Source organism: Cryptomeria japonica, chromosome 10 (assembly GCF_030272615.1).
Source record: "Cryptomeria japonica chromosome 10, Sugi_1.0, whole genome shotgun sequence".
In the NCBI taxonomy this organism is placed as follows: domain Eukaryota; kingdom Viridiplantae; phylum Streptophyta; class Pinopsida; order Cupressales; family Cupressaceae; genus Cryptomeria; species Cryptomeria japonica.
In genome coordinates this window covers 465,185,929-465,199,430 of record NC_081414.1, presented here as the reverse complement: position 1 = coordinate 465,199,430, position 13,502 = coordinate 465,185,929, and the positions used below count along the sequence as shown (strand labels likewise).

Genomic DNA, 13,502 nt, shown 5'->3' with positions numbered 1-13,502 from the left:
ATTTTGAAGGTTTTTACTGAGTCGGGGTTGAATAGACAAGCAAGGATGACATTTTAAGAGACATGAAAGGATTTGATAGCTTTTGAGTTAGAGATGGGAGATCATGGATTTCTCTGAGAAATCAAAGGTGTTGTCAAGGATTTTGAAGTAGAATTTGTACATCAAAGAAGAATAAAATCAGAACACAATCGTTCACATAAGATGAACCTTAGCAGGATGCAGTGGATTTGATCGACATGATTTCTAGAATCCATAGCTGGCAGGGTGAGTTGAAAGCACCAAAATGATGATTTTTCACGTGAATGAGCATCACCAGATGAAGTGTTTTTTACTATAAATACAATGGGGTGGTGACTTAATTGGTAGAAGATAAAAGAAACCTTTTCATTTTCTGAGAGTGGTTCTTTCCTCAACAAGGAAGATGATGTTTGAGCAAGGTCGTGCATGGAGTTGTTGTGTGCTCTGTGATACTGGATGGGTGTTTTTCTCCTGTGTGAGTTTGTTTATTGTTAGAGGGGTTGTGAAAGTGAGATGGATTTCCAGAGGGGGTGTGAAAGCCTTTTCTTATAAAGAAAGGCCACGCATGGCACATCCTCTGCTTCTACTCTGCCATTGGATGGCAGGGGGTTCGAAGAAGGAGCCCGCAGAGGATTGAAAGAAGGATTTGTTTGGGTGGGGAGTGGCAGCCAGTCATCTTTGTGACTGCATGGAAGTTGCAACCCCTCCCCAACATATTATGTTTCCCCTTAGGTTTCCCCTTCCACTTTCTCTGATCCTGGGCATGAAGGCTCGAACTCCTCTTCTAGTTTAGAGGCAACTTTTCTTCTTGTCGGGACCTAGTATCCCTTCCGAGAAGGTAAATGCTCTGTTGAAAAGAACGTAACATCTCACATTCCATCCGAAGGCATCAGGGTGATAATAGCACGACTCAAGCGGTTTTGCTTCTACCAATTTTCAGTTGAAAATTTTGATTCACGGGTGTTCTATCCCTATCTTTTTGTATACCAAAAAAAAAATTTAGACTAATAAAACAAAATAAATCCTAATTGACCTTTTAAACCTTTTCGGCATACTTATTGCACACACCAAGTTGCAATTGCCAGTTTATAATTATTTGTTTTTACATGTGTTGGAAGTAGAAATATTATTATATATTAGTGTAAATTTATTTTTAAAATTAAATTAGAGTTGTAGAACATCTAAATGCAGAAATCCTAAAAAATAAAAATATGATTTCTAAGTGTGTTATTACTGCATTTAAACAAACTTATTTGAACATTAACTGGTGATTACAACCAATCAGATTTGAGCTTTTTTCAAGATTTGTTTTTCCTTCCTACTTGCATCAATGAAACTGCATATTCTTTAACAAAAATATTAATTCAATTTTTTTTGGCATTGTGTTATTGGCTCTGTTTAGGTTGCAGAATGTCAGGAAAGGCTTGTAATATTCGATGTGAGAGAACACACTTCTCTCCAAGCATTGCTCCACTGGCCGGCTAACATTCTCGTTTCGCAAGACATAATTTATTTGCTTTCCTATTTCTCCTCCAGAAGTTAAAAGCACTCCCAGCCCAATCATGCAAACTGTCCAGGTGCATTATCTATATTTCCACATTCTTGCATACATGTCAAGAAATGGGGCAAAAATGAATTTTTTTTTACCTTGTATCTAATATTTATGTTTAACAAGATACAAAGGCACTTTCTATCGGATTGGAATACAAGTCTAAAAGAGGGTATATCTACAGGGCTGTGAAGAGACATTCACAAACTTTTTATCATCATGAGAGGAAAAGGGTAATATCATTTGAAATTCTTGGGTTCTTTCAGAATGATGCCTGAATATATCATTTTTACTCTTTAGTAAGTTCATTTGTAGGTTGCAGATTTTTAAATAGTAATGAAGTATATTTGTTTGTTTTTTGTTACTCTGTTATTTCAAAGCATAAAATTACAGTTTTGTAATATGAATGCCTGATCGACTGGGATTATGGGAAGGGCTTACTTTTTATAGGTTTAGCAGGGGGTTTTTGTGAACCAAATTGCTACTGATTGAAATGCCTATGTTATGTTGTCGTATGCAGCACAATTTCAGCAATAATGGACATACTAACTCCAAATAACCACTGCAAAAATCAACCATAGAACAAAATGCACTGCTCGAGGCAATAGTGAATAAGTTGCGCAGTTGGTTTTGACGAATTTAAGATAGAAAACATTCCTTTTGTGTGAAAGCCTCCATGAAAAGTATTGTTATGCAAGGCAGCCTATAACCTCTTCGTTACAAAAAAGATAAAAATTTGAACTAGTTTAACAACCTAAAAGAATTTCCACAACTTTGGCTGAGTTGGGTAATGGCTTGGACTGGCAGAGCCATCTGGCCTTGGAGATTGAGAACCCTTACCTGCAATCCTGAAATATGTTCGGATATTATAGTTGGAACTGTTGGCTTAAATATGTATGCAAAATGTAGAGGAATAGATAGGGTACATGAACTGTTTGACAAAATGCCTAAAAAAGATGTGTCCTCGTGGACTGCAATGATTTTAGGATATGCACAAAATGGATTTGTTGAGAATGCTTCAGAAACTTTCAAGAAAATATAATAAACAGGTATCAAGCCAAATTCCACAACCTTTGCCACCATCCTCCATGCCTATGCCAAAATGGGAGCTTGGGAACATGGTATGGATATCCATCAAAGCATAAAGGATACAAATTGTTTTTAGATGTAGTTACAATTGCCCTGGTAGATGAGTATGTAAATGTGGAAGCATAGACAACGCACATGAAATATTTGACAGAATGCCTCAAAGAGACGTAGTCTCATGGATTGTAGCGATTGCAGGATATGCACATAAAGCATTTTTTGAAAGGTTTTTAGAAACTTTCATAAAAATGTTACACCAACAATGTAAAGTGTCAATAAAGATGAATTTCTAAAACCCTCGTGTCCTTTCAATGCTTCGCCATTTTTTTGCTATTGAATTTGAAATGAATTGCGAGTGCAGGTAGAAAGGATAGAACAAAGCCCACACCATTTTGTTGCTTTATGAGTGAGCCGTTTGAACCTGTTGATTTGTTCATCTGTTCTGAAGTTTCCATGTTCATGTAATACCTTGCCAAGCTTTGGGCTCTAATATTTTTTTTTAAGAAGTAATTTTGTGCTTTTGTTATTGAATTTCTGACTGTGATTTGGGATTTTGAAATTTAGAATGAAAGCTAAGAAATCAAGTTTTGGATTTAACATACAAACTAATAGAATGTAATCAGATTATTAGGGTTTAATGCTTAAGCAGTGATTTTGGTTTAGGGTTTGCTATAAACCATAAATGACAGAATTTAAATTGAAAATTTTCTGCAAGGGTTGTAGGATTTGCAATGAGTTTGCTAATTTTATACAATTTCAATATTTAACATTATATCAGACAATACCAATTGTCATTTTGCATCTAGGATGTTATTATTCAGATTTTAAATTCAACGGAAATTGATGCAGGTTTTAGTGTTTAAAATTAAAATACCTTGAAAGACAACATAAATTTATTCTTTAAATTTACTCTTGAAAATTGCACGGCATTTGATTCACGGATGTTTAGGATTTTCTAACTACGGTGGAAATGAAAGAAAATGAGTTTAGGATTTGGTTTGTAGCTAACGAGTAGGGCTCAGCGGACTAATAGAAACTTCATCCACAATGACAAAGGGTTGTAGCATAAACCTTAGTGCTTAGGGTTTAAAATGAAGACAAATGTCGTGGGGTTTAGAAATTTCTATTGACCGTATATGGCATAGGGTTTAGGGTAAAGTAAAAATGAACGGTACAGTCTTGAAATGAAATTGCCATTGCAATAAATTTGTCTGTAATTTTAGTAATAACAGAATATAGGTTGCTGCATTTTTTATGCATATTTAAATATTTAATAGATTTTGGTTTTGCACATTCAAACAATTCGAATTACCATTCGTAGCATAATGTAGCATTCTGCAATTTTGCACAGTATTGATGAATAAAATAAAATGTATTACCATGAATTTATTTCATTGAAGAAACTAGTGACATGATTTTGTTTGCAACCAAAATTGACAAATCTTTGTATTTGGTGATTTGTAGTATATGACAGAAAATTAAAGAGGAGGAAGGAGACGAAGTTGTGGTAAATAGTAGACTAGCGTTTTATCTTCAAAATGGGATGCAATCTCAGAACACAGAGTAGAGTGTTGGCAATAAAACTGGCATGTGCCTGCAGCTTCAATTTCAGAATCATATTTTCCAGACTTCTTCCTATCTTTGAGACCACTCTGTACTATGAGGATCTTTGAGGTCATTCTGTACTATGAGGATTTCTTAATACGTGAATATGTACTTGCGTCTTTGATGGACTTGATCTTTCTTCACCTTTCAAGCGTTAGTTTGCAAATAGTCTTCCATTTTATATTCCCCTTTTTGTATGGACTGCAAAAAGCATACTATAGCTGAATCTAGCAGGACAACATGACTAGCAAATTTTGTTGTTCATAGCTATGTTATTTTACTGAATAAACAACTAGCTTCTTTTGATAAAAGAAACTTAGGAAGTGTGTTGAACAGTTGAGAAGATTCAAGAGTTAACATAGAGCAGTGATAAGAATTGTGCTACTATGTTAAGCGAAGCAACCAACAAATCTAATCTTTGATTGGGAATATTAAGAATTTGTACCTTGGTTCATTAAGAATTTATGAGGTGATCAAAATAATATAGTTAGAAGAACTGCCTTGTTAAATTCATTCCCTAAATAGATTTAGTGATCCAATAAGAATGGTGTAAAAGGTCTCACATTGCGAATTTCTTTGACTTCTAAAAATTACACGTTAAATGTAAAAAGAATGATTTGAAAATAAATATTACACAATTGAATTCAGAAATAAGAATTTGTACCTTGGTTCATTAAGAATTTATGAGGTGATCAAAATAATATAGTTAGAAGAACTACCTTGTTAAATTCATTCCCTAAATAGATTTAGTGATCCAATAAGAATGGGGTAAAAGGTCTCACATTGCAAATTTCCTTTGGCTACTGAAAAATTACATGTTAAATGTAAAAAGAATGACTTGAAAATAAATATTACACAATTGAATTCAGAAACAACAAACTAATGCTTAATGTTATCTTATTTTGATTCCAAAATAACAAACTAATGCTTAATGTTATCTCATGTTTGCCAAAAAATAATTCCAAGTTATTTGTGACACCTCTATTAATTCTAATAATAGTTTCAATAACCATATCAAGGGTAACCATTACATTATTAGAGTACAAAGAATTTTTTCAATAAACATTATTTTCCTAAGATAAGATAACCTTCCCATAATGGTCATCCTATCATTTTAACATGTAGGGTCTTAGTCCTAACTAGAATAGAGAAAAAATGCTTATCTTAAGTAAATGAAATATATGGAAGAAATCAATCTATTTTTATAGTGAAGAGTTATCTAATTCAATAATATTCTTCCATGTTTTTCAAATTGAAAATTTAAGCTACCAATGACAAATATTTAACTGATGTTTCATACTTAATATGAACAAACGAAATTAAAATGTATTATAAGTATTAACTCTTCAAAGACATAAACCATATTTTCCTTAGAGGCCGCGACATGAACAACTATTCTTCCCTTTATATCACTCATGGATATAGGCTTTTTCAACAAATGCATTGGAACTCAAAAGTGCAAAAATGCCTCAAAACCTCAAAAGCCCAAAGATGCCTCAAAATCAAAATGTTGATTTTTCAAAATGAAATTCTTAATCATGGAACAACATTCAATTTTCTCTCTCCCAACAAAATTGACCTGCGAAGTATGATAGGAACTATGCTACAATGTAGCACTTGTTTATTTATATTCTGGTAACACTCATTTTCAACAATTAAAAACATATCTTTTGAACCACAAAAATATTCTAATTAAAATTTGGCAATATTTATTTTTAAATATTAAAAAGGAATTTCAATTCAATTCAATACCTAAAATTAAAATTTGATAACACTAACTTCTCTCCTCTCTCTTCTACTCTCTCTCATTCTAGGTCTCCCCCACTCTCTAAACATATGAACCAAGAAAATTGTTAATAAGGTTTTAGGGTTTTTCACTTTCTAACTTTTTTATCTATTGACAAAGCTTCTAAGATATATATGACATCATAACTTAATCAGCAAATTATATAATTTTTGCAATTAATTTTTTTATTAGTTGAATTAAAATTTTAAACATTCAAAATTAATTGTAATAAATTTATAGTAATTGCTAATCTTAAACTAATATCCATTAACACCAATATTTAGTTATAATCTAGTAACACTCATTTTCAACAATTAAAAATAAATCTTTTCACCCACAAGAATATTTTAATTAAAATATGGTAATTTCAAATATTGAAGAAATTTCAATACTTTAAATTAAAATTTGATAACACAAATTTTCTCTTATCTCCCATCTCCCTCTCTACCTATCTCTCTCATGCTAGCTCTCCCAATCTATGTATCCTTATGATGCTCTGCGAAATGGGGCAAGGTTAGACAAAAGCCTGTGGTCGTATAACACACAAAAACAAAGAAACAAAGACAAACGTTAGTGTTAATCAACCAAAAACTAATTTAAGCAGCATATCAAAAGAGACACTAAAAACATGATAAAGGATTTAACTATGGAAGTAAATACCACAAGACATCTCCAAATACCTTTTAACATACTCTTAGCTCCTTCTCCTTTGTCCCTCTCCTCTCCAAGTTTCAAATTAGTGTAGCTTTCAGCTTTTAGCACTAGCCATGGATGCCATATGGAGATTCACGATGGTTGGATGTGATAAACAAATGCTATGCAAGTGTAGATAGTGATGCTATGAAAAAGCTCTATGCTAATACCAGTATAACAACAATACTCTAATGCTTCCTCCTTTGTTTGAGGAGAAGGGTTCTATTTATAGAAGAAATTGGGAAATGAAGGATTAAGATTGAGCAATCTTAACAAGGGTTAGGATTGAAAAATATTCAATCCATGTGAGATTTTCAACCCAATCCCATGTTGACAAGTGTCACCATGAGGAGGCTTGAGAGGAGATATAAGAAGCATTGAATGCTTGAGGGGACATGATGGTTACCTTAGGGGGTTGGGTTAGGGTTAGGTTAATGGATATTCTTTTTATCCAAAGGATAAATGAATGTGCAAGGGTTAAATGGTTACCTTAGTCAAAAAAATAAATGCTTTGAAGAGACCTATGAGTCAAAAGGATGGTTAAGTTAGAGGAAAGTCTCTAACCAAAGGTAAAAAGGTGAGTTAACCATAAATGGTTATGTAAGAGCCTTTAATGGTTTGGAAGACTTTAGAGGTTAACCATTTGAAGATATAAAACCTTTAATGATTATTGAAGACTTTGGAGGTTTTTGAGAAGCGACTTCCTTTTATTTAGGAATGTGACAATGATTAGGATAGGATTAGGCTGATTAGAAGAAGTTAGAAGAATCTAGAAGGGATTTAGGCATGCAAGTGGATTTTGTAGGAGAATGCAAGTGGGAGGAATTTTGGGATATTCAATTGAAATAAAATCATTTATTTCAATTAAATGGTGTAATTTGCATTTGGATAGATATTTAAATAAATATTAATTTATTTAAATGTGAATATGAATTTTGGATTTTATTTAAATAAACCTTAATTTATTTACATGAGAAAAAGGAAGATAAAGCATTAAATGCTTGAAGACTTTGAGGAAAACCATTAAAGGCTTGAGAAGACTCTAGAATGAAGCCATTAAGTTTGAGGACTTTAAGAAAACCATTAAAGACTTGAGAAGACTCTAGAAGGAAGCCATTAAGTTTGAAGACTTTAAGGGACACCATTAAAGGCTTGAGAAGATTCTAGAAGAAAGCCATTAAGTTTGAAGACTTTAAGGGAAACCATTAAAGGTTTCAAGTGGGTGAGGATAAATAGGATTTTAATTTATTTAAAATAGTTGTGCAACTTGCATTTGTAGGAAAATGCAAGTGGGTGGAGGACAAAGGTGATTTAAATAAATGTTAATTTATTTAAATGTGAGAGATGAGATTTTGGGGGATTTAAATGTGAGAAAAAATTTAATTAAACAAATATGATTTATTTATTTAATTAATGGTCTGAATTTGGTTAAGTGAATTAAATCAAATAAATTGAATAATTTATTTAATTAATAAGAGAAGAGGGTTAAGATGAATTAATTAAATATTAATTTAATTAATTATTGATTGATGGTTAAATAATCAAATAAATACTAAATATTCATTTAATTAAGTGGACAGATTTATGTGACTACAACTTATATTATAATACCACATATATCTCTCTTTCTCCCTCTATATTTATCTCTTCCTCTCTTTATATACTTATCTATCTTATCTTTTTTTTTTTTTATCCCTTTTCCTCTTCCTCTCTATCTCTCTCCCTATCTCTCTTCATCTTTACTTTTTTCCACTTCATACTAAGCACACTAATGGGGAACTTATGAGATCTACGTCCCTTGTTTTAATTATTTTCTTATTAGTTTATATTCTTAATGATGAATGCATTAACTAGTTAGATTTGATTAGAAACATGAAATTTCCACAATACATTATAATCTAATTATTTATTTTTCTGTATTTAAGTATAGAGATATTTTTATGGCCAACATTTCGAATCAAAATCTATGATCCATAATCACCAATAAAAACATGGAGAGAGAGAAAAAAGAAGAAGAAGAGAGAATGCAATAATATGTATCAATCAATTTATAATTAAAAACATCTACTTAAAATATAAAACGAGTAAATACTGAAGTGATACGTGGCGTCCACTCCTTGCTAAAAGTAGAGCGGAGATTAAGGCCGTGGGATGGATCTTCCCACCTGTTAAGCCCAGATGGTTTGGAATTTTATTTATAAATGCATATTGGCGGGTAACGGTTTGTATACTTGTACGTGGATAAGGAGACATGGGAGGTCTAGCTGCAGGTCGTTGGGCATGCCAAGTGCAGCTTCATTCTTGGGCAGCTGCAGGAAGGGGGAGGAGGACCAGGACCAGGACCAGGACTAGGACTAGGACTTGTATGAGGAACAAGTATAGGACTGCTAGTATTAGTTCCATCTCCATCACGTGCAGTTGCCATGGAGAACAAAGTTCAACAATAAGAACAATACAGAAATGTGGTGTCGTAGCCTGCCTTCGAGCAAATAGGTACTTCTTTCTACTTTTTCAGTTTTCAACTTCAATATCGTCTTCAGACTTGAATTTGTAAAGATTTTTAGTTAAAACTTCAAATAGATTTCATAGATAAAAGACTACGACGATCATCTTAGTTACAACCATAATCATCATCAATGATCATGGTTATATTAAATTGGGAAAGTTACAACGTCACGTAGTATGAGCATGTGTGAATGGAAAAACCTGAATTCTCTTTAAGACAAAGCTCTCAGACGTGTAGATGGTTTGATAGGTCATCCAAGTGCAGTAAGCAAGTCGCAAGGTTGATTCCTAGAAGGCCATGAGAAACTAACAAGTTTGGAGACATGAGATTTGACCTAGCAGGACCCAAGAATGTGTGCGTAACGTATTCTTGGCGCTGTGCCCATGTGAGCTACTTATTCCATAGTTATTTCTAAGGACCCATGCAAAAGATCATAATTGATAAAATGCACAAACAAATTGAAGGGGTTAGGAAGCTCTAAAATAAATTGGTCACAAGGTATAATACTTGTTGAAAGCTTTGCCAATGTTGTAACATACTAACAAGCTAAGTGGTTTCTCTAGTGAATAAAATTAATGACTATATGTGCTTGATTTATAGTAGTTTTGGTTCTCATCTAGTTAACCTAGCATCGGTAATTGTTGTAGCTAGTGGTCCCACCTTATCGCCGAGATCTAGGTCTTCATATGGCTATCTAAGTAGAGATTAGTGGTCAATAAAGAACATACATATCTTAAAAGTACAAGAGACAATATTAGAACATTGCCATTATATCATATTCATTTGGCATGAGTACATATCGGTATTCATGGTTACTAATTACAATGCCTTATAATGTTTCTTTGCCCCTTGCTCTTAGGCTTATAATGTTGTTTCTGATTGGTAGTTTATCCCAACTCGTATCCTACTATAGACCTATAGACTAACTCATGGTCTCCAATGGTGCCTTGCAAAAAAGTTGTCTTTTGTATAGTCTCCAAAAAAACTCATCATGCAAATGACCTATACGTGGCTATTTATAAGCATCCTCCAAGCTAGTGTTTTGCAATCAACATAATAAGATCCTCTCATGTTGACACTTGCCTTGTGAATCTTGCTATGTAATAGTAGATTTGAATCTTTGGCATATGGGTGGTTTCTCTAGTGAATTTTATTATATAAAATGGTTTACATTTGCCCCCCTTTTATAGAGGTCTTAAGAAGGATGGAGCAGTTTTTTTGAATTTTCTTTCATCGACTAAGATTTTTTTGGACTCATCTATTTTACCGACCGTTTTAGATGGTGCATTTAATTCTCTTAGGTGGTAGAAATTACCAGATAATTCCTACCTTCCCCTTAATTTCTACCACTAATTACATCAATATATACAATACCCAATTTGTCTCTTAAATATTCAAATTGCTCTTTTGCTAAGGCCTTTGAATATGTATGCCAATTGATCTTCAGATCTACAATGCTCGAGAGTGATTTCCCCCCTCATTTACTTATTCTTGAATAAAGTGATATATAGTATCAATGTGCTTGCTCCTTTTATGAAAGACATGATTCTTTGATAATGCAATAGCAAACTTATTGTCACAATAGATTGTTGTTGGCTCCTTTTGATCATGCATTAATCTATCAAAATTCTTTGCATTCACACTGCTTCACACGTTGTTGATGTTCCTGCTACATATTTTGCTTCCATGGATGAAATTGTCACTATAGGTTGTTTCTTTGATGGCCATTCCACGATTCTTGTTCCAAGGTGGAATGTATATCCAGACGTGCTTTTTCGATCATCTATATTCCTTGCAAAGTCACTATTTGTATATCCAATCAACTTAAAATCATTTGTTGTGGAATTCAATATCCTATAATCCATAGTCCTTGCAATGTACCTTAATATTCTTTTTCTAGCTTGCCAATGTGAATTCTTAGGCGAGTCCATGAATCTAGATATCAAACTAACTCCATACATAATATCTGGCTTAGTTGTAGTGAGATACATCAAACTTCCAACAATTTTTTTGAATATAGTGTATCAAAATTAAACCCTTTATCTTCTCTATGTTAGGAGTGTCAAAATTTGCTTCTAAATGTTGCTAGGGTTGTAAAAATTTGATCATGTGTAAAACCCCTAGGTCCTTATTGGCTTCCTATACCTTTTGTTGTATTTCTTGGTTGACTGGTTTGATAAGTCACCATTGGCTTTTGGTCGTAACTTGAGCCCATGGAAACGTTTGGTAATTGGCCTCTTTGAGTTAGGTCTTAATTCATTTACCAGCAAGTCTTGTTTATATTGTCTAATGTTTAGATTGATATAATAGTTAATAAGTCCTAGCGTCATGACCCCATCCCCCTTCGTTAAGTCATTTTATTTTCCATGTGTTGCATAGGTTTGATTAAATAGTTTCTTCCTCGTGCCCTCGTGGGTCTAATGGCTATGAGTTAGAAGTAAATGTGGGCACGCAGGGTAGCAGTGTGCATATGTTATCCTTCACCCCACACCCCCGCATGGATGAAAGCGAATGCAAGGTGACACCTGCGGGAATGCAGGGTTATACAAAACAAAGAGTGACAAGGTTGAAGTTTTACCCTATGCCCCCACGGGGATAAAGGCGAAGGTAGTTTGAGACCTCTGGGTATGTGGGGTAACATAAAGCAGATGAATAAAAGTGTTAGATTTACCCCGCACCTTTGCGGGAGGAATGAGTTGGCATGGAGATGAGCCGTGGGGATGCGGGGTGGTCTTTGTGCCAGTACATGGGCCCGAATGTTGGTGATGTGGTGCTACCACAATGGTCTAGGTGCAACCTAATTGGCCCATATATGGATGAGGTCGGATTGGCACATGGGAAGGTGATTGTATACTTGGCCAAAGTCAAACAAATGTGACTAATCTGAGCCGTCCACAATGTACATGCTGCATCATCTATGACTCAAATTCAAAGGTGCACATGGCTACTAAATTCGGATTGTTGGCATGAGTTAAAAAATTGATGACAAGACCTTAATTGAAGTGCAATTCGACCAAAATAAATTCAAAGATTAAGGCATTGTTTCTTATTTGCCTTCAAGAATTTCAAAGAGAAGAGGAGTGTTGCAGATTTTATGTGACCAAGCTGCTAAGGATTTCAGAAAAGCAATCAAATTAGTAAGTGCATTAATCCTTCTTGTTTTGTAATTGTGGTAAAACTATTGTTGCTTTCCTCACTTCGTGCTCTGTAATTCTAGAGTAGAATAGGATCAGAGTGAAACTCTAGTTCATTCAAACTTCCAATGAAAGATCCCAAATGGATCCTTTTGCTGTTGCTGCTGTAAAATGGATCCTTTTGCTGTTGCTGCTGTAAATTCTTAATTAAACATACTATATTTTTGTAATTTTCCGGTGATCTTATAGAATAGACAGAAGTTGCAGAAAGAGATTGTTTCTTTTTGGGTTTTGATGTTATAAGCAATTGATAAATAGCAACAATTGTGAAATTAAACAGTAAACAATGTTCATATGTAAGAACACTTAAGCAATCTGAAAATACTGCAAATCATACTAGGCAAATAACCTAGTTTTGTATTGAGCAAGAATCCATACATTTATTTGGAGCTGTTCTCAATCTGGATTGATGCCAGATGGAGGAATATTACTGGCAACGAACAAGGAAGACCAAATAAGCTGAATACAACCCTTCAAGCCAACATACAAACAAGGCGTGGTTGCAAAGGAGGCGTGGAAGCTGTTGCAAATCACGTGCCAGCTGAAATAGACCAGCCGCCCTGTTGAAACCCCCAATATGCATGCTGAATCTTTAGGCCAAGAAGATGTGTCTTCTACCTCTGACAATCTTTGTGCAATCCTGGATAAATCCACTGTCAACTCCTGCTGAGGGCTACGTCCCAGCAAGTTCAGACGTGGGGTTTACGTCCCAGACCAAAATCACTCTTCCAGAGCAATTCCCAAATTCGCAAGTTTCAAAATGAAAAAAGATGCTATCAATTAGGTTTTCATCTCCTTATAAATCCTTTCCCTTTGCAAGTTGAACCCTAAAGAATAATAAAGCTTGCGCTTTATAATTAAAGTGACACTTTCCCAATTATGGCGTCAAATTATAGAAAAATATCACTTTATTGCGAATAAATAGCTTCAAGCATCCAAAAAGACTCCGAGAGGTGAGAATCATGTAGCAAAGTTCAAGACCTTTCCAACGAGCTATAACACATAGGCATATCAAACTAGATGAAGCCAAAAACCCCTTATTACTCCGAAATGGCTATATACATA

At 34.0% G+C, this 13,502-nt stretch overlaps 1 protein-coding gene and 1 long non-coding RNA gene across 11 annotated transcripts in view; both read left to right on the top strand.

The window, feature by feature from the left end:
* The first annotated feature begins 1,391 nt into the window (after nucleotides 1-1,391).
* On the top strand, nucleotides 1,392-4,388 carry LOC131859651 (uncharacterized). The gene is made up of 3 exons (XR_009359268.1): nucleotides 1,392-1,595; nucleotides 1,752-1,800; nucleotides 4,118-4,388. It is a non-coding gene; the product is annotated as an uncharacterized LOC131859651 (long non-coding RNA).
* A 4,448-nt stretch (nucleotides 4,389-8,836) lies between these two features.
* The window catches only part of LOC131858732 (uncharacterized), a 177,484-nt gene continuing 172,818 nt past the window's right edge, over nucleotides 8,837-13,502 (top strand). For 4 of the 10 annotated variants that reach the window (XM_059212121.1, XM_059212122.1, XM_059212123.1 and 1 more), the window contains exon 1: nucleotides 8,837-9,230. In XM_059212121.1, coding sequence (XP_059068104.1) covers nucleotides 8,989-9,230 — 242 coding nt within the window. In that variant the 5' untranslated portion in view covers nucleotides 8,837-8,988. The remainder of the gene's footprint in view (nucleotides 9,231-13,502) is intronic. The other 6 variants (XM_059212119.1, XM_059212116.1, XM_059212118.1 and 3 more) reach the window with 3 other exon arrangements.